This window comes from Arachis hypogaea, chromosome 14 (genome assembly GCF_003086295.3).
Source record: "Arachis hypogaea cultivar Tifrunner chromosome 14, arahy.Tifrunner.gnm2.J5K5, whole genome shotgun sequence".
In the NCBI taxonomy this organism is placed as follows: domain Eukaryota; kingdom Viridiplantae; phylum Streptophyta; class Magnoliopsida; order Fabales; family Fabaceae; genus Arachis; species Arachis hypogaea.
Window position 1 is genome coordinate 142,413,470 of NC_092049.1, and position 18,616 is coordinate 142,432,085.

Genomic DNA, 18,616 nt, shown 5'->3' on the forward strand with positions numbered 1-18,616 from the left:
TATACTAATAATTTGAGTTGTTTAAATTTAACCAAAATTAATATTTTAACTATAATAAAAATAATTTGTAATTAACTTACGGTTTAAAATAACTCATTATATAATTTGTTAGAATATTAATAACTAAACCCTCCTTCTCCAAATCTTCTTGCCTTTAATGGTTTATGTTTATTAACGCTCGCTCCCTCTCATGGCTTTTATTTTATTTTAACATCATTGTTAGATCTGAATTCATCGTCATTGCCAAAATTAGATAGTAGTTGTTATGCAAATTGGTTGAATTACTTGAATTTGAAATTACAGAAAATAGAATAAATGATTTCAAATTAAAAAAAAAACAATAAATATTTTCAACACAGTTAAAGGACTTTAAATTTAAAAAGATAATGCAAAAATTAACATGTTATAAAAAATAAATTACATGTTCTTTTAAAAAAAATAAATAAAATTTACTCTTATATATTATTTATCAGGATAATGTTACATGTACACCAAAATTAGCCATTAAAGTTAATCATCAGTATAAAATATATATTAAAATACAAATACACATTGAAAATAAATTAAATTACATATGTATTTATACATAAATATATTGGTGGCTGATTTTAGTATACAAATAATATTTTTGTATTTATTAAGTACTTGATAGTGGACAAATTCAAATATTAGTGTGATTTGTGAACTAGCTAGAAATCTCTGTTATTATTGGATTATTAATAACTTCTATTGTATGTATAATTTATTTGTAAATAATTTAAATATATATAACATTATTTTTATATTTTACCAACTTGACTATTTTACTGGGGCAAATCGATCAAATGTACTACAACTAACAATGTATCATTTACTATATCTTCATATAAGAGGTAGTGATCAGGTATATTTTTTCTTGATCTAAATTTTGTATAATAATATTTCTCATCTTAATACAACAACCCTTTTGATCTTTCTTGTTTGCTTGATAATAGCAAACTTTAATCAATGAACTTTGATTTAATAGGACAGAGGCATGTAGCTGTTTTAAATTAATTGCTTCTTCAATAGGATAGGATTTCATTTTTGTTATATTTAGACACTTCAGAAGCAACAACTAATAATGCTTTATCTCATGCATGAATTTAGTTTTAGTCACTCAGAATCACCTTAATATAAATCATCAACATATATATTATAGGTCTATATGAGAACAACATTAAACATGTTTACCTGCACTCAAATACAAAAAAGGTACAAGATATTTTACAATCATATTAACATGAGACATTTTTATTGATCTCATGTATGGAACTACTTTCCTCTGTGGTTGTTAAAATTGTCTCATGCTTGCTACTAGAAGATGTATCTAACATTTCTAACTGAGACCTTTCAGGAGAATACAACACAGGCTTTGGAGGAAATGGCACGGACTCAAGTTCTCCATGCAACATCTCCACAACTTTACTCATTGATGGCCTATGTGATGGATTTGGTTGAATACACCACAAACTTACTAATATAATCTTCTTTATCATATCATTATCTTCATCTGAAATATCAGAGTGTCTACCAAGAATATTATCTTGATCAAGATCTTCATATATCCAATCAGGAAAATACATTTCACTGCGATGTGATTCTTTATTGTTGAAATTTTTTCTTTTTCCAAACATCTCAAGAATCAACATACCATAACTATATACATCAGATTTATCAGAAATTCTACCGTATGCTCGACTAAATATTTCTGGTGCAATGTAACCTGGAGTTCCTCTTGTGCCTAAAATAGATACATTACTCTCTTTCTTTTGACAGATTCGAGCTAATCCAAAATCTGAGATTTTTGGACAAAAGTGTTCATCTAGAAGAATGTTTTCAGGTTTTATATCAAGATGCAAAATTTTTGTTGTGCATCCTTGATGCAAGTATTCTAACCCTTGAGCAATACCAATTGCAATGTTGTATAAAACACTCCAATCCAAACTACGAAAAGCTTCGGCAGATTTTGCTTTGTAGATGTATTTATCTAGAGAACCATTAGGCATGAATTCATAAATGAGTGCTCTTTTGCCTTGATCATAACAAAATCCTAAAAGTGAGACAATATTCACATGAGATGTCCTACTAATACTAGCAACTTCATTTATGAATTCTTCCCCACTTCCCTTAGATTCACTTAATATCTTTACCGCAACTTGACGATCATCAGTTAAACTTGCTTTGTATACAGTACCATATCCACCTTGTCCTAGTTTATCACGAAATGAATTTGTCATTCTTTTCACTTCGGAATAACTAGATCGCTTTGGTGCCAAAAAATCATAACTTTTTATAAAATCCTCGATGTTGTGGTCATTGTATGTTGTCTTGAAGATAACTCGATGGATTAAATGAAGGCACCTCTTGCGGTTATAAATAACCAAAACAAGTATTATAATAACTCCAGCACTAGTTATCGACATAACTGTAGATATGCAAAAAATGGAGAACAATTACATACACTAACTTGGATCTTTAAAAGAATATAATAGTCACAATAAGTATAAATAACATGACAGAAGGAATTATTATTATTATTATTATTATTATTATTATTATTATTATTATTATTATTATTATTATTATTATTAAGTAGAAGGAAGTAGTATAGACATAAAAATAAACGACAATTCTTATTTTAACTCTCTTTTTTTTGGATAAATCTGAAAAATACTACTAATTAGCCAATATCAATTCATATAAATCTTGGATTTATTTTGAAATATTCAAGTACTTTTTATTATTTTTTATTATCTCGGTAACTAACGAGACCATCTCTTTTTTTATTGTTTTCTAAATAAAATTTTGAAGATGGACAGAATACTAATATGAAATTTGAGAACAAAATATCGAAATATCAAGTTAGACACATGACAACAGAAACAAAGTTAAAAACCATGGAAAATCAATAAAGCTAATGCTACTAAAATAGAAAAAAGGAACTAGCTTAGTAACCGTTAAATATGGTTTGATTTGCAAATTTGTAAAAGATAATTTGTAGTATTGTTTTTTTATTAAATTAAATAACTAAAAACGATAATTTGAAATTAAAACATTTCACTAAAAGATTCTTATATGCTACATGCAAAGGTAGGTGGAAGTACCTGTAATCAAAGGAGTTGAGATTCTATGGTAGGAAGCATTAGGAAAATCATTGTCTATGGCAATAAAGTTGACCTTTGGTGAGAATTTGGGAATATTTCCAGTAAGATGGTTGTTAGAGACATTCACAACTTCAAGTTCAGGCAATGTTGTCAATCCTTCAGGTATTTCACCCGTCAAATTATTCCCATCCAAATACAATTCCCGCAAATCTATTAAATTGGCGAATGCAGGTGAGATTGTGCCCGTCAATTTCAGATTTGATAAATTCACCATTCTGATCTTATTTTTGTCATCGCATGTAATGAAACTCCAGTTTTTACAGGCATTATTTTCTCTCCATGAACGTGCCAACATAATTGGATACTTGAATTTCGCAGCAATTTGAAGCAAAATGGTCACTTTTTGATCACAAGGTCCTGGATCTTTGTGACAAAAGCCATTTGTGGTGTTAACACCAAGATTCTCCATACTATCAAAATTACTGAAGGTAAGATTTGGTAGGGGACCTTGCAAAAAGTTATAGCCCAAATAAAGATATTCCAAATTTTGAAGAGCGATGAGAGAATCTGGAACCACACCTGTTAATTGATTGTGACCAAGTTGTAAATCTTGTAAAGCAGTGCAACGAGACATGTCAGGAATAGGTCCTGTAAACGAGTTCCCTTGAAGCCACACTTGAGATAAGTCAAGCATGTTTGAAAGGATATCAATCGGACCCGAAAACCCGTTACCCTTCTGGTTATTGAGATGCAAGGTGGCAATCTTGGTCCCTCCGAAAGACTCTGGCAAGACACCGCTGAGGTTGTTGTTGGAAAGAAGAAGAGTCTCCAAACTTGGCAAGGAGTCAAATATTTCTGGTAGAGAGCCCATGACATTTGTAGCAGTAAGATTGAGGTCTTTCAGTTGTGTGGAGTGAGTCAAGTTGGGGAAGGTCCATGGTGCAAGGTTGGTGTTGTTTCCCAAGTTGAGACTCACCAAACTGGGTAGACCCTGGAAGCAACCTTGGGGGATGGAGGTAAGGTTGTTGTTGGAGAGAGAAACTCTTGTTAAGTTGGGGAAGAAATGAGAAAAGTTTGGTAGGGATCCCATGAGATTTGTAGCCTGGAGGTTGAGAAAGGAGAGTTGCAATGAGGAATGAGTCAAATCGAGGGGGAAGGTCCATGGTGGGAGGTTGGTGTTGTTGGCCAAAGAGAGGACATACAAACGGGTGGTTAGGTTGTGGAAGCAACCCTCAGGGATGGAGGAGAGGTTGTTGTTAGAAAGATAAAGATTCTCCATAACTGGGAAGGAATGGGATATGTTTGGTGGTAAGGAGCCCATGAGATTTGTAGAAGACAGGTCGAGGAGACGGAGTTGAGAGGAGCGAGCAGTCAAATCGGTAGGAAAGTTCCATGGTGGGAGGTTGGTATTGTTATTCAAGCTCAACCGCTGCAAACTAGTAAGACCTTGGAAGCAGCCATGAGGGATGGAGGTGAAGTTGTTGTAGCCGAGGTGCACGTATAGGAGGAAGGAGAGGTTGGCGAGAGAGGGAACAGGCCCACTCAGATTATTGTTGAAGAGATAGAGGTATATGAGTTGGGAGAGGGAGTCGTTGAGGCCTGCAGGAACTGTTCCCGTCAGCGACATTGATCTGAGATCGATCACTTCAATCCTTCCACTTTGATCGTTGCAAGTCACGCCTCTCCACAGGCACATGTGGGTGGTGTTGGACCAAGCAGGGGGTTTGAGTGCATTCATAAGCTTGAACATGTATGCACCTTCATCATCGTTGGACTCCACACAACACATGATGCACACCACAACCATACACAAATTACTAATAATCCCATTTTTGGATCTTGATTTCAGGTATGCCATATATGATGACCAAATAAACAACTTATTGCTTGTTCACTAATCCGTCGATGCTCAATCACACACATGTATAAAAGAAACCTATGATGAACAACTCAGTCCAAACTTTTAACTCATAAAAATGCTATTTGCAAAAGACAAAAAGTATTGACTTATAATTTATTAATAGGTATAGAAAATTAATTTCTAATTAGTTAATATTAATTTTTTTATTATCAATAACATTGTAAATCTCATTCATTTTGCACTAATTTACCTTTGTCATCTTTATATTTAAAATATATCTAACTAAAAACTAGTTTTATCATAAATAGCATTTTTCCTTTGCTAATAAGCTTGGCAAGAAATTTTCTCATCACTACGTCATTCTTTATTCTTCTTTAAACAGGTTATAAAAACACTTTATGTGGTTTAAAATAATCACAACTAAGTTTTTTGTTTATAATATTATTCTTTTTTTAACAATATTATTCAAACATTATATCAAAAATAATAATATTTTTTTACTTTAAATGTATTTAATTAACAATAATAATGAATATATCTTATTAACACAATTTTGTTTTGGGGGTCGAACAGAAGCATTTTCGAATAGCAATAATTGTTTGTCTATGAGGCCACAGATTTTGCTGTTCACCTTTTTTTTTTTTTTTTCGTGTACTAAAGTCATCTAAAAAGTATGCATTATCTTGTTTCCTTTTTCTTTACCGAAAAATTATTTCTTCCTTTTTGGTCGTGAAACAATGCATTATTGTTGTTGTGGACGTGCGTCTATGGCCGCGGAATAAAAGAGAAATAAATGTGCAACACAAAAGTATACATTATCAGTATAAGTATAAAAAAGCTGAAGGGTAATTTAGTTTCGATTGGTGCACAAAGATTTCCCTTATCTATTTATTTTACTTTTGATTTAGTTATTGGTTGTTATGGTGTTTAAAAGGTAGTATTTAATTTATCAAAAAAAATTAAAAATTAATATTTATTTTAAAAATATAAAAATAAATTATTTTTAAATATGTAAAATTTATTATAAAAGATAAATTAAATAAAATTAAAACACCATGTAATAGACATTATAAAATTTACCTTAGTTATTTGAGAAAAGTTCAAGAATTAATAAAAATTTATTATTTTCTGTTAATATTTTTAGTTATTATGCGAGTTAGATGAATTAGAGACAGAAGAAAGTATAAAAGAGTATGCATTGAATGGTAGAACTCATCTTACACATGAGGTTTCAGGTCTTTATATACAATAGATAGTAGCTTGTGACTAGTCACTCATAATCACAAGTCTGTAACCAACTTCTCCTAATTAGTCCAACTAGCACTAAATTATTCAGATGATTAGTTGCTATATGTAACTGTATATTCTAAATACAAAAATTTAACAGCAGTTAGTTAGGAATCCTAACATGTATATTACGTAACATTTCCTTTATTTTTATTTTACAGTTCTATCTCATCTATGCTTTTCTTTCTTTCTTCTTTTTTAAATATTTTTTCAGTTGTTAACGGAATATATATATATATATATATATATATATATATATATGCATCAATCAATTTATTGGTGTAGTCATTATCACCATGAGACGATTTTGAAACGTTAGGAACTTAAATAGGACGAACACGTTGGAGATAAAAACGATACATAAAAATAAATTTAAATTTTATCTTTCAATAATCAATTTTTTACCGTACATAGTTATTGAATTATTTTATAATCATATTCAACTAAATTACACTTAATCACATTAATTTTATTCTGAATAAATTTATTTTTTTTTATAGTTTTACTTTTAAAAATTTTTACTCATCATAAAATATTTATAAAATGATTAGTACATAAACTTGTGAAAAAAATGATACATATACAATAAAGTAATGTGATTCTAGTCATTTTATAAATATTTTATAATGAGTAAAAATCTTTAACAGTAAAATTATAAAAAAAAATAAATTTATTTAGAATCAAAATAATGTGATTAAGTGTAATTTACTTAAATGTGATTAAAAAATAATTGAATAACTATGAACCGCAAAAGATTAATATTAGTAAAGGATAAAATTAAAATTTATTTCTATGTATCGTTTTTGTCTCCAACGTTTTCGTCCTATTTAAGTCATTAACGTTTCAAAATTGTCTCAATTTTGTCCCGTTATCAATTCCGTTAACAGATTCCTAACGACAGGACAATATTGAGTCAATTTTGAAACGTTAGGGACTTAAATAGAACGATTCAAACGTTAGGGATAACTTTAAAACTTATCTCAAACGTTGGGGACAAAAACGATACTTACTCTTTTTGAGTATATTCGAGAGATTATTTTGAGAAAAAGTATAAGATGTGTTTGGAAAAAAAAAACTATTTTTGTAATTGATTTAGTTTGATTTGAAATTAATTGAATTGAAATGAATTATAGTGTTTAAAATTAATTATGTAAAAAAAGAAATAATTTGATTTAAAAAATAATATAATAATCTAAGATAATATTTTTACCCTTTATTTAACATTGTACAAAATTCTATTGGCTCCTCATACTTTTTCATATTTAAATTATTTACAAATAAATTATACATACAATAGATAGAAGTTATTAATAATCCAATCACAGAGATTTCTATAGCTAGTTCACTCCAATATTTGAATTTGTCCACTATCAAGTTGATGGTTTCAGTGGCTAAGAGAAGGGGGTTGAATCTTAGCCCTTTTTTGCTTGATAACCCTTGTTGACTTGTGAGACCAATTCAAGAAACTTTTTGTCTTTTTATCTCGTTACTGGACACGAGACTTTTTCTTTTGTCTCGTCCCTAGTCACGAGACTTTTCGTTTTGTCTCGTCACTTGGCACGAGATATTTCTGGTTTTTGCTCCTGTGCAGTAGATACAGAAATGGAGTAGAGAAGAGAGAAAAATTACACCCAGATATATCCTGGTTCCGCCGCTAAGTGCAGTGCAGCCTACATCACAAAAGTGATGGAATTTCACTATAATCAATCTGATTACAACCTGTAAAGTGCTAATCCAACTTACAAGGGGATTCTCACAGAATCATGAAACACAACATAGATGAACAAAGGAACTCTAAGACATCTATGACTTTTTCTTTTAATTTTGCACTCTCTGCCTTTTTCCGCTCTATGGCTTTTTCATACAAACCTCACTGTTTGCCTTTTTCCATGAGACTCAAGACATGACAAAATTAAACAGAAAAATACTTAAACATAATACATTGAAGGAGAAGAGCAAACTGTTAGCTCAGGTAGTTCTGAGAACACTGTGCCTTGCACTCTCAAATTTTTCTCCTTGCCTCAATCAGTGGCTGTTCTCTCTTTTTAAAGAAGAGGGAAGCCTCCACACTTGAAGCCAACACCCAAACCAACTTCTTCCTCCTTCAACAAACATAACCGGTTCGGCCACATAGAGAAAGAAGAGATAACCATGCAAGACCCAACATGCAATTACCTCTAGTCCTTTCTTGATCATCACTCTTCATCAATCCGAGCTCTCCATCCTTGGTTTGCTCTCTAAGATGGATTTCTGGCCCTTGATGCTTCATGATGATGATGACTTCATCTGCTTCCATCTCTGCCTCAACCATCACTTCGCCACTCTAGCTACTTCCTGTGGTGGTTGAGCAGAATCAAAGACAAGCCATGCTTCAAGAATCTCCCTTGCTGGCCGAATCTTCATCCTCCATTTTTGGTATGGAGAGGCTAAGATAACATCACCATATCTTACCATATGTGATAAAAAAGCTTAGCCACAGCTCTTTTTTATTTTAGTATGTTTTCTTGCCATCATTGTGATGGTCTTGTATCTTGCTCTTTCTTCACTTCGGTAGCTCAATGTAGCTTCCATGGCATCCATTGTTTCCTGTGTAATAACCGAAGAAGAAAAAGAAACGAGAGAGAAGAAAGTATGAATAAAAGCAATTGAGTGTATCTGAGTAAATTAATTAAAGTGAATTGCTTTTACTTCCCTTAGGTGGAGTAGCGGGTAGCAATGCTAAACCCCATCATGTCAACTTGTCAAATTCTCTCTCATAGTTCCCATGCAATAAATGGCAATTGAATGAGTTTTGGAATCCATCACATGTTTGAATTCTTGGATCCGTTGGAAGCAATTTTGCTTTCTTTCTTCATTTATTTCGGATCATGCATGAGGAACTTTTATCAAATATAGAATTGGGCTTAGTTGCAACAACAACAATTAATTCTGGCCCAATAATAACATTTGCTTTCCTGATGAAATTTGGATCATGCATTGAGCATATAGGAAAGCATGTATTTGGGCTTTTAGCAATAATAACCCAATCTGGTCCAAGTAACAACATATTATTTCAGCCACAATAATTCAACATCAAAGCTGAAATTCTTATAAGCACATTTGGGCTTGCACCAGATTTTCATTTTTTGCCCAAACTAAACCTGCATTGCAAAAATTACTTTAATCATTTTAATTTAATATCAATAATTTTTGCAACTGATTTTATTAATAATGTTTGATCATCACTTAATTAAAAATAGAGTTTTCCAAACTCATCACAAGTATTTAATAAATAATATATAAAGATAAATTTTACTCAATTTTTTTCTAAAATAACATGTAATTTATCATTTATAACGTGTTACTTTTTAATTGATTGATATTTTAATTTAATTACTAACTATATTAATAACTTAAATTTAACTAAAATTAATATTTTAATAATAATAAAGACAATTTATAATTAACTTATTATCTAAGAAAAATATTATATAATTTTTAAAATATTAATAAATAAACTCTCCCCAAATTTTATTGGCCAAAGAAGTTGTTAGAATAATTAATATGGAAGATGTTATTGATGAACTATTACAGTTTTTTTTTTTAAAGTTAGAAATGAAACTCAAACCTGTAATCTTTAAGTGGGTATGAAAAAAGAGAAAAATTATGTCATTTAAGTGTAGTCGACTTTATGTAAAATAATTGAGAGTTGTTAGATGATTTGACTAAATTTTTATTTACTGATTTTCAACTATCAACTTCACGTGAATTACATTTAAATTTCCACCTTTTAAGTTATAGCTCATTGGTAAGAACTATTACAAATTTATTAACTTAAACAATATTAGTTCTAACTAACAATTAGTTAGGCCCTATGACCAGGACAAAGCATAAGGAACCTGTCCTAACATAGAGAGCATTTAGGTAAAATTTGAGGGGCTTGTAGAAATTTTGATTTGATTAGAAAACAGTACCAAATGAAAAACCACTCTCGCACACACTTCGATTCTCTGCAATTCGTTTTGATAATGCTGGTGAATTTACTTCTCAAACTTTTGATGTTTACTGTATGATTATGGAATAAGCGTTGAATATCCAGTAGTTTATGTTCGCACACAAAATGGGTTAGCAGAATCACTTATTAAACGCCTCCAATTAATTGCTAGACCCTTACTTATGAGAACAAATCTCTCAACATCGGTTTGGGGACATGCTATTTTACATGCCGCAGCACTTATTCGTTTGAGGCCAACGAGTTATCATCAATTCTCTCCTATGCAATTAGCTTTTGGCCAGCAGCCAAATGTTTTCCATTTAAGAATATTCGGGTGTGCGATATATGTTCCCATTGCACCACCTAATCGCACCAAAATGGGACCCCAAAGAAAATTGGGGATATATATTGGATATGATTCTCCCTCTATAGTGAGGTATCTCGTGATACAAACTTGAGATGTATTTAAAGCCCGGTTTGCGGATTGTCATTTTGATGAATCAAAATTTCCAATATTAGGGGGAGAGAATAAGCTTACTGAAAAGGAACTTAATTGGAAAGCATAATCTTTGATGCATTTAGATCCTCGATCAAGTCAATGTGAACTAGAAGTTCAAAAGATTATACATTTGCAAAGAATAGCAAATGAATTGTCTGATGCATTTTTCGATACAAAGAGGATAACCAAATCTTATATACCAGTGAAAAATGCCCCAATTCGAATTGATGTCCCAGTAGGACAAGTAGCCACTAAAGCAAATTCACGCCAGGCAGGCCTGTCGGTTCCAAAGACAAAAATTTTCGAAAAATAAAAGAGGTAAATACTATTCCTATTGAAAAAGACATAGTAGAGACACATGCAGTTGTCCAAAATTCTGATATAGTTTTAACGTCAGAAGACGTTCAGGTACCTGAAAATTGTGAAAATGACGAGATCTCGATAAATTATGTCTTTACAGGAGAAAAATGAGACCGAAATAGGACAATTGTCAATGAAATATTTGCATATAATGTGGCATTAAATATCATGCATGAAAGTAAGGATCTTGAGTCAAGATCAGTCGAAGAATGTCGACAAAGGAATGATTGGCCAAAATGGGAAGAAAACATGAAGGCTGATCCACTACAACAAATTCGGGTTGAGGCAACCCTTTAAAAACGTTGCCTAGAATAAGGAAAAGTGTTATCTTTGATCAAAAGCAACACTTTCCGACAAAACGCAATGCTTTTTGGGGGGTTAGCTATACGGCCGTTACCTTTGGTCTAAGGCAACGCTTTTGTGTATTAAAGGGAACCCTTTTTATGGCAACCTTCAAAAAGCGTTGCCTTTTCTACAAAAAAAAGCAACTCCTCATGAGGGTTGCCTTAGAGGACCCAAACACAACACTTTAGACAAAATTTTATGGCAACACATTTTACAAGTTGTATTTTCTAAAACATAAAGCAACACTTGTCCAGGTTTTTTTATGTTGCCTTTTCATATACTTAAAGCAACACTTGTCCAGGTTTTTTTAAATTGCCTTCTTCGTATACATAAAGCAACACTTATCCAAATTTTTTAAGTTGCCTTTTTCATAGACCTAAAGCAACACTTATCTAAGTTTATTTGCAGTTGTCTTTTTCTAATACCTAAAGCAACACTTTATTGAGTTTTTCTTAGATTCTCTTTTTTTTTTATATCTAAAGCAATATATTTTTTACCTTTGTTAATGACAATTGAAGGATATATAGCACACACTAATAATATTTAAAAATTTAAATTCAATTTATTCAATATAGGGAGAATAGGCTAATAATATATATTGCATGTATATAGAAAGGTGTTCCAAGTATCAATTAACATATACTTGCTAAGTTACCAAGTCAAATAAAAATTAAACATAAGCAAATAAAATACATGTTTTTCTCATGATGAACTTGAACAAAAAAAAATTAATTTTTTCATTTGAAACCAAAAGGACTTTGTGCTTTACTATTGTGCCAAGAATCTCCTTTATCTCTTCAGAAAACCTCATCCAACTATAAGCAAGTTGTAGCCAAATCTAAATCGACAAAAAAAAAATATAGTCAAAACATCAGTTTAACAATAACAAGTATACTCAAGTGTTACAACAATTTAGCTATACCTAATCATGATTTGGTATATGAGTCGATGGAGATTGGTCCAAATTCTTAAAATATTAACATGTTTGAGAAAAATATGAATACATTTATTAAATATCCCTCTGAAAAAGAAACTAAGAAATCCTCGAAGATTATAGGATATGAAATAGAGGATTTTCATCTATTTTGTAGTGGGGTGTAAATTGTTTAGAGTTTAGTGGGAAAGGCTCCATGTATGTGATTTGTCTAATAGTTTAATGGATGGCAGTTCACAGCCGCTTGTTTACAGTGTCACCACAAATGGATGCCTCAGTAACATAAAAGAAATCAAAAGAAAACTCTTAGGAGAGACACTCACTGCTAAAGAGCCAAGAAATGGTTAGGTTCTCCTATCTGTATACTTTGTGTACACAAACATCCACAATAGTACGAAACTTATTGTTACCTTTTCAAAAACTATGGCCATAAAGATCTACTGAGCTATAATTCTAAAATTTCTCCAACTATTCAGTTTTGGTGTATTTCCTTATCCTATTCAGTAATCAGTACTATGTATGTAAGTATGTTAAATGAAAGTAGTAAATTTCAGACAAACCTCGAGTTCAAATGGCATTGATAGCCCTCCGTTACTGTTCTTGGGGTTCAACCTGGGCAACAATGACTCCAGAAAAGCTTGCCCTCCTTTACTAATAAATATCAACAGAGGCAGAAGTTTGGCTTTAGTCCACTCAAATAACTTTATCCATGAAATGATGACAGTGATGTAACCATAATGTATTAATTTGGAATTAAGACATTACCGATTATATTCAAATATAAGTACACAATCTTTCATTGATATTGCTTGAAGGGAGCCCAGATTTAGAAGTATCGCATACTCATGAACCTAACTCAAGACAAAGAAACTGAAAATTAATTGATATAAAAGGCAAACTGCAGTGAAATCTAAATTGACAAAAAAATATAGTCAAAACATCAGCAATAATATGTTTGAGAATCTAAATTTCTCATTTGGAGGGTGTACATGATAAATAAATGTGACACTCAGATTCAAACATTTAAAACCAGAAATGAATATTACATACAAATATAAATCAGTGTATCAAACATTTTTGGAAAATGAAAAACATCAAACAGATCCAATCCTACAGGATAAAACAGAAAGCATAGTTATATCACTAAGATTATGCCTTGGAATTGGCATAGAACAATAATAGCACGTCCAAGTAATCAACAAGTTAAAGCAATAGTCTAATCTTGGTACCTGAGTCCACCAAGATAAAACTTTGCATATCTTGTTATTAGAGACCTCTATATACTTGGAGAAGGCAGGGACAAGATATAACACAACATTAACTGCATTACTTGTTAAGTATATGGCTGCCGCAACCATATAGGATGTAAAGCACCATTTCTCAACCAAGGTTCCATACTTAGTAGAATAACAAGTATATTTTCTTCTTGAATTAGCATAGCAAACAGGAAGAACAATAGTCCATATAAGAGCAAAGATCAGCTTCATCAAGAGTTTCACTTTTTGAGAATATTCCATTGTATATCTGGCTTTCCATGTAAAAAGGTGATGTCTAAAATTGCTGTTGAAAAGGAGAAATAACTGAAAGGGGGATCCCAAGTCATGGCAAGCAATGATTATGATGGTCTGCAACCAGTACATAACTGAATTTTAGACTATCCATTACAAGGGAAAAGAACAAAGCTTGTTAAAGACAGGAATGAAAGAAAAAGTGTACATGAAAAAGGAAGCCACTGTAGTAGAGAGCGAATATAGCCGCAAAAATCTTCCCTCTTGTGAGCTCACCCGTGGCTCCTATGACAGCACTGCAAACGGAGGGTCCACCTTATCTATCACAAAAATCATGGCAAATAAACTGAGAAAATTACTGAATAAGTAGTTCATTTTTCCAAAGAGATGAATTATAAGTCTCTGTTTTGAGAGGGAATATATATTTTGCTAACAAGATCTCAGTTTTGCCGGCATAATCATAAAGAAAAAGCAGCTCGAAAGGAAAACAAAATAATTTCAAGAGTATTGCTACAAGTTTTGTCATGCTATTACTTCTTTTAAGCAACACTTTCTTATTAGAAACACATGTGAGTATCCAAAATTGTTTGGAAGGAGCCATACACTAAAATACTGAATTTTAGTTTTTTCAGAGAACAGCAACTCATGTTTTTTCAGAGAACAGCACATCACAGAACATCAAATCAGACAATTGCAAAATAATTTACTAGCTAAAAATTAAAATCTAAGTAAACTGTAATGAATTAATTCAAAGAACATGAAAATCATTTTTCTCAAATACCTGGAAACAGAGGAATAGAGGAAGAATAAGAAGGAGAAGAGAAGGGATAGGGGTTTCTTGCGATTGAGCACCGCTCCCGTCGAGGAGAGCACCGTGCTGTCGCCGTACGTAGAGGAGTGCACCGCGATTGAGCGCTGCTGTCGTCGTTAGGAAGGGGAGAAAGGGTGCGTTGTTGCAGTGGCTATGTTAGGGCTTGTGGAGAGCACCACACCGTCGCTCGTCGAAGATAGCACCGCACTGTCGCCGTATGTGGAGGAGTGCACCGCGATTGAAGGCTGCTGTCGCCGTTAGGAAGGGGAGAAAGGGTGCGTTGTTACAGTGGCTATGTTAGGGATTGTAGAGAGCATCGCGCCATCACCCGTCGAGGAGAGCACTGCGTCGTCGCCGTACTTGGAGGAGTGCACAGCGATTGAACGCTGCTGATCTGCTGTCGCCGTTAGGAGGGGAGAAAGGGCATGGTGTGTGCTTTGTTGCAGGGGAGAATGGCTATGTTAGGGCTCTTGTGGGCGTGAAGTGGAAGTGGAAGTGTGGAACTACTGAAGCACATCTGTTTTTTTATGTTTAAGTTATTTTTTCATTGAAAAAATTTTATTGGTGGGAATATGATTAAAAGTTTCTCTCTAAAATTTTTAACCATAAATAATTTTAGGCAACTCTTTATAAATGTTATTTGTTCAATTTTTTTACAATTCTTATAAAATGTTGTATTTTATTTAAAAATGTTGTCTTAAAGTTTTTATTTTGTAACATTTTGTAAATGTTGTTTTAGATATCAAAGACAACTCTTTTTATGGGTGGCCGAAAATTTTGTTATCTTTGCCTTACTCAAAGACAATTCGTTAAAAATGTTGTCTTTACCTATCTAAAGCAACTTTTGTTAAATGTTGCTTCTAATAAGGGTTACCTTAGGCCAAAAATGTTGTAGTGTGAGTTAGACTCACTTGCAAAACATGAAGTCTTTGGACTTGTAGTCCGTACACCAGAAGATGTAAAACCTGTTGAATACCGATGAGTATTTGTGAGAAAACGAAATGAGAAAAATGAAATTGTACGCTACAAAGCTCGGCTTGTGGCACAAGGTTTTTCACAAAGGCCCGATATAGATTATGAAGAAACGTATTCCCCTGTAGTGGATGCGATAACATTACGTTATTTGGTCAGTTTATCTGCATATCATAAACTACATATGCATTTAATGGATGTGGTAACAGCCTACTCATACGGCTCATTAGATCGTGATATCTATATGAAAGTCCCTGAAGGACTGAATATATCTAAACCATCCAATGGATATTTGCAGGGATTATACTCAGTCAAATTGCAAAGATCTTTATATGGTCTGAAGCAAGTTGGACGAATGTGGTATAATCGTCTTACTGAGTATCTGGCCAGAAACGGATTCAAGAATGATGATATTTGCCCATGTGTTTTCATAAAGAAATCTGCATCAGGATTCATTATAATTGCTGTGTATGTTGATGATTTAAATATCATTGGAACTCTTGAAGAGATTCCAACAATTATTAAAACTCTAAAAGAAGAGTTTGAGATAAAAGATCTTGGAAAGACTAAATTTTGTCTCGACTTGCAGATCGAACATATGAAAAATGGGATCTTTATTCATCAAACAACATACATAGAAAAGATCTTGAAGAGATTTTATATGGATAAGTCACATCCATTAAGTACCCTAGTGATCGTAAGATCTTTGGATGTGGAAAAAGATCAATTCCGTCCTAAAGAAGAGAATGAAGATATCCTTGGTCCTGAAGTACCATATCTTAGTGCCATTGGAGCGTTAATGTATCTTGCTAATAATACACGACCCGATATATCATTTGTTGTGAATTTACTAGTAAGGTATAGTTCCTCTCCAACCAGAAGACATTGGAATGGAATCAAACAAATCTTTCGATATCTTCATGGGACGGTTGATGTGGGATTGTTTTACCCATATGGATCCAAGTCACAATTAGTTGGCTATGCAGATGCTGGATACTTGTCTGATCTACATAAAAGGAGATCTCAAACAGGATACCTGTTCATATATGGTGATATAACTATATCATGGAGGTCCACAAAACAGACGATAGCAGCAACCTCCTCTATTCATGCTGAAATACTAGCGATACATGAAGCTAGTCGCGAGTGTTTTTAGCTCAGGAGTCTAATCCAATATATTCTGTTATTATGTGGACTGATTGATCATAAGATAGCTCCAACTATCCTGTTTAAAGATAATACAGCATGCATTGCTCAACTTAAGGGAAAGGCGATAGAACAGAGCATATTTCTCCCAAATTCTTCTTCACTCATGATCTTCAAAATCAAGGGACAATTGATGTCCAACAGATTCGCTCAAGTGATAATCTGGCAGATTTATTCACAAAGTCACTCCCAAAATCCTCTTTTGAAAGATTGGTATATCAGATTTGGATGCGCCGATTTCGAGATATTAAATGATGTCGACAAGAGGGGGGAGACTGTACTCTTTTCCTTGGTCAGGTTTTTTTCCATTGGTTTTTTTCGACAAGGTTTTTTTAATGAGACAATCCGCATCACAAAGGATTTTGTACTATTTTTCCTTCGCTAAAGTTTTTCCCATTGGATTTTCTTTAGTAAGATTTTAACGAGACATAATCCTAAATGGTCATCCAAGGGGAAGTGTTGTGATAAGGATGAATGACGTGGATGACCATTTTTCATGAGACTTAGTTTACCAAGAGTGATTGCATTTAATTATGTTTGAAAAGTAAAACTTCTTTGTGCTTATAAATAGCAACGTAATATGAAGCATATGGAACACACATAGAAGTAATAAAATACCCTTCTCTCTCTTTATACACTACTAATAGTTTCTCTCGCTCTTATATTTCTTTATTTTATATTTGTTATCTCTTCCTTATATTTTTATTTAATTTTTTCATAACAGACAATACGTTTATTGGTCTTAATTACTATCCTTTTCTTTGAAATTTCTTGTATTATCCCTTTAATCTTGTTTGATTACTTCATTCATTTTGCAAAGTTAATTAAACACATACACTCCGATCCTCTGCTATTTTCTAAAATGGCTTCTCTGTTTGTGATGCTCCTCCCTCATAACTCTATTCTTCTATACTTAATGATCCTTTTGATAATGAATCAGACTTGAATATGGGCCTGGCAATAAGAATCTTACTTAATGATCCTCTTGATTTGGTGGAAATATTTTGACCGGACCGATGTCAGAGTTTGATCACTCTTCTTCATTGATAGTGACTACATTTCTTGTTGAACCTCCAAATCTTTATGTAATTTATTTACTAGAGTTATTTTCGTGGCTTAATGCAAAGAACATTTGCAAATATGAAACTTTAAAATAATATAAACACCTTAAACAAGGAAATATTCTTAACTAATTATAGAAGGGAATGAGTATGACTTTAAACCTTCATATGGCACCTAGTATGATACTTTATTGGCAATATAAATTCATTTCGAATTTCTCCAACGCAGAGACTTGGAGTAAGATTTCTTTTTTAAGCAGCTTATTATTATTCTCTGATTGGGAAATTCACATGAATTTCTTATTGTGGTATCTTATTCCTGCTCTTCTTTATTGTTTGCTCATTGATAATATAAAAGTAATAAGATAATGAAAAAAGCAAACTAGGTTCAGCGATCAACACATTTTACAATTTCTTTGTCGAACTTCTAGTGACATGCCAAGCTGGAATGGTAACGGTTAGAAAGGATAAGATAGAACATAAGAGAGAACATTAAAAAAAAGGTTTATGTGTATTCAAATTGTATAAAATTATACAATATAAAAATATATTTATATGTACTAAAAAAATCGAAATAATGAAAACATAATATCTTATAATAAATATATAGATATGCTAAATAATTCTAATCAAAACTAATTGATCCTAATATATTCTAACAGCGACCATAATGA

At 32.3% G+C, this 18,616-nt stretch overlaps 2 protein-coding genes across 2 annotated transcripts; both read right to left on the bottom strand.

The window, feature by feature from the left end:
- Window positions 1-1,146: 1,146 nt before the first annotated feature.
- On the bottom strand, window positions 1,147-5,408 carry LOC112798217 (uncharacterized). Its single transcript, XM_025841436.3, has 2 exons — window positions 3,126-5,408; window positions 1,147-2,446 (listed from the first exon to the last, which is right to left on the bottom strand). Exons 1-2 carry the CDS (start codon window positions 4,981-4,983, stop codon window positions 1,257-1,259), a joined length of 3,048 nt encoding a protein of 1,015 aa, XP_025697221.1. The 5' UTR covers window positions 4,984-5,408; the 3' UTR covers window positions 1,147-1,256.
- Window positions 5,409-12,022: 6,614 nt separating this feature from the next.
- LOC112795491 (uncharacterized) lies at window positions 12,023-15,020 on the bottom strand. Its single transcript, XM_025837421.1, has 6 exons — window positions 14,991-15,020; window positions 14,674-14,854; window positions 14,101-14,207; window positions 13,150-13,235; window positions 12,945-13,035; window positions 12,023-12,288 (listed from the first exon to the last, which is right to left on the bottom strand). Exons 1-6 carry the CDS (start codon window positions 15,018-15,020, stop codon window positions 12,121-12,123), a joined length of 663 nt encoding a protein of 220 aa, XP_025693206.1. The 3' UTR covers window positions 12,023-12,120.
- Window positions 15,021-18,616: the final 3,596 nt, after the last annotated feature.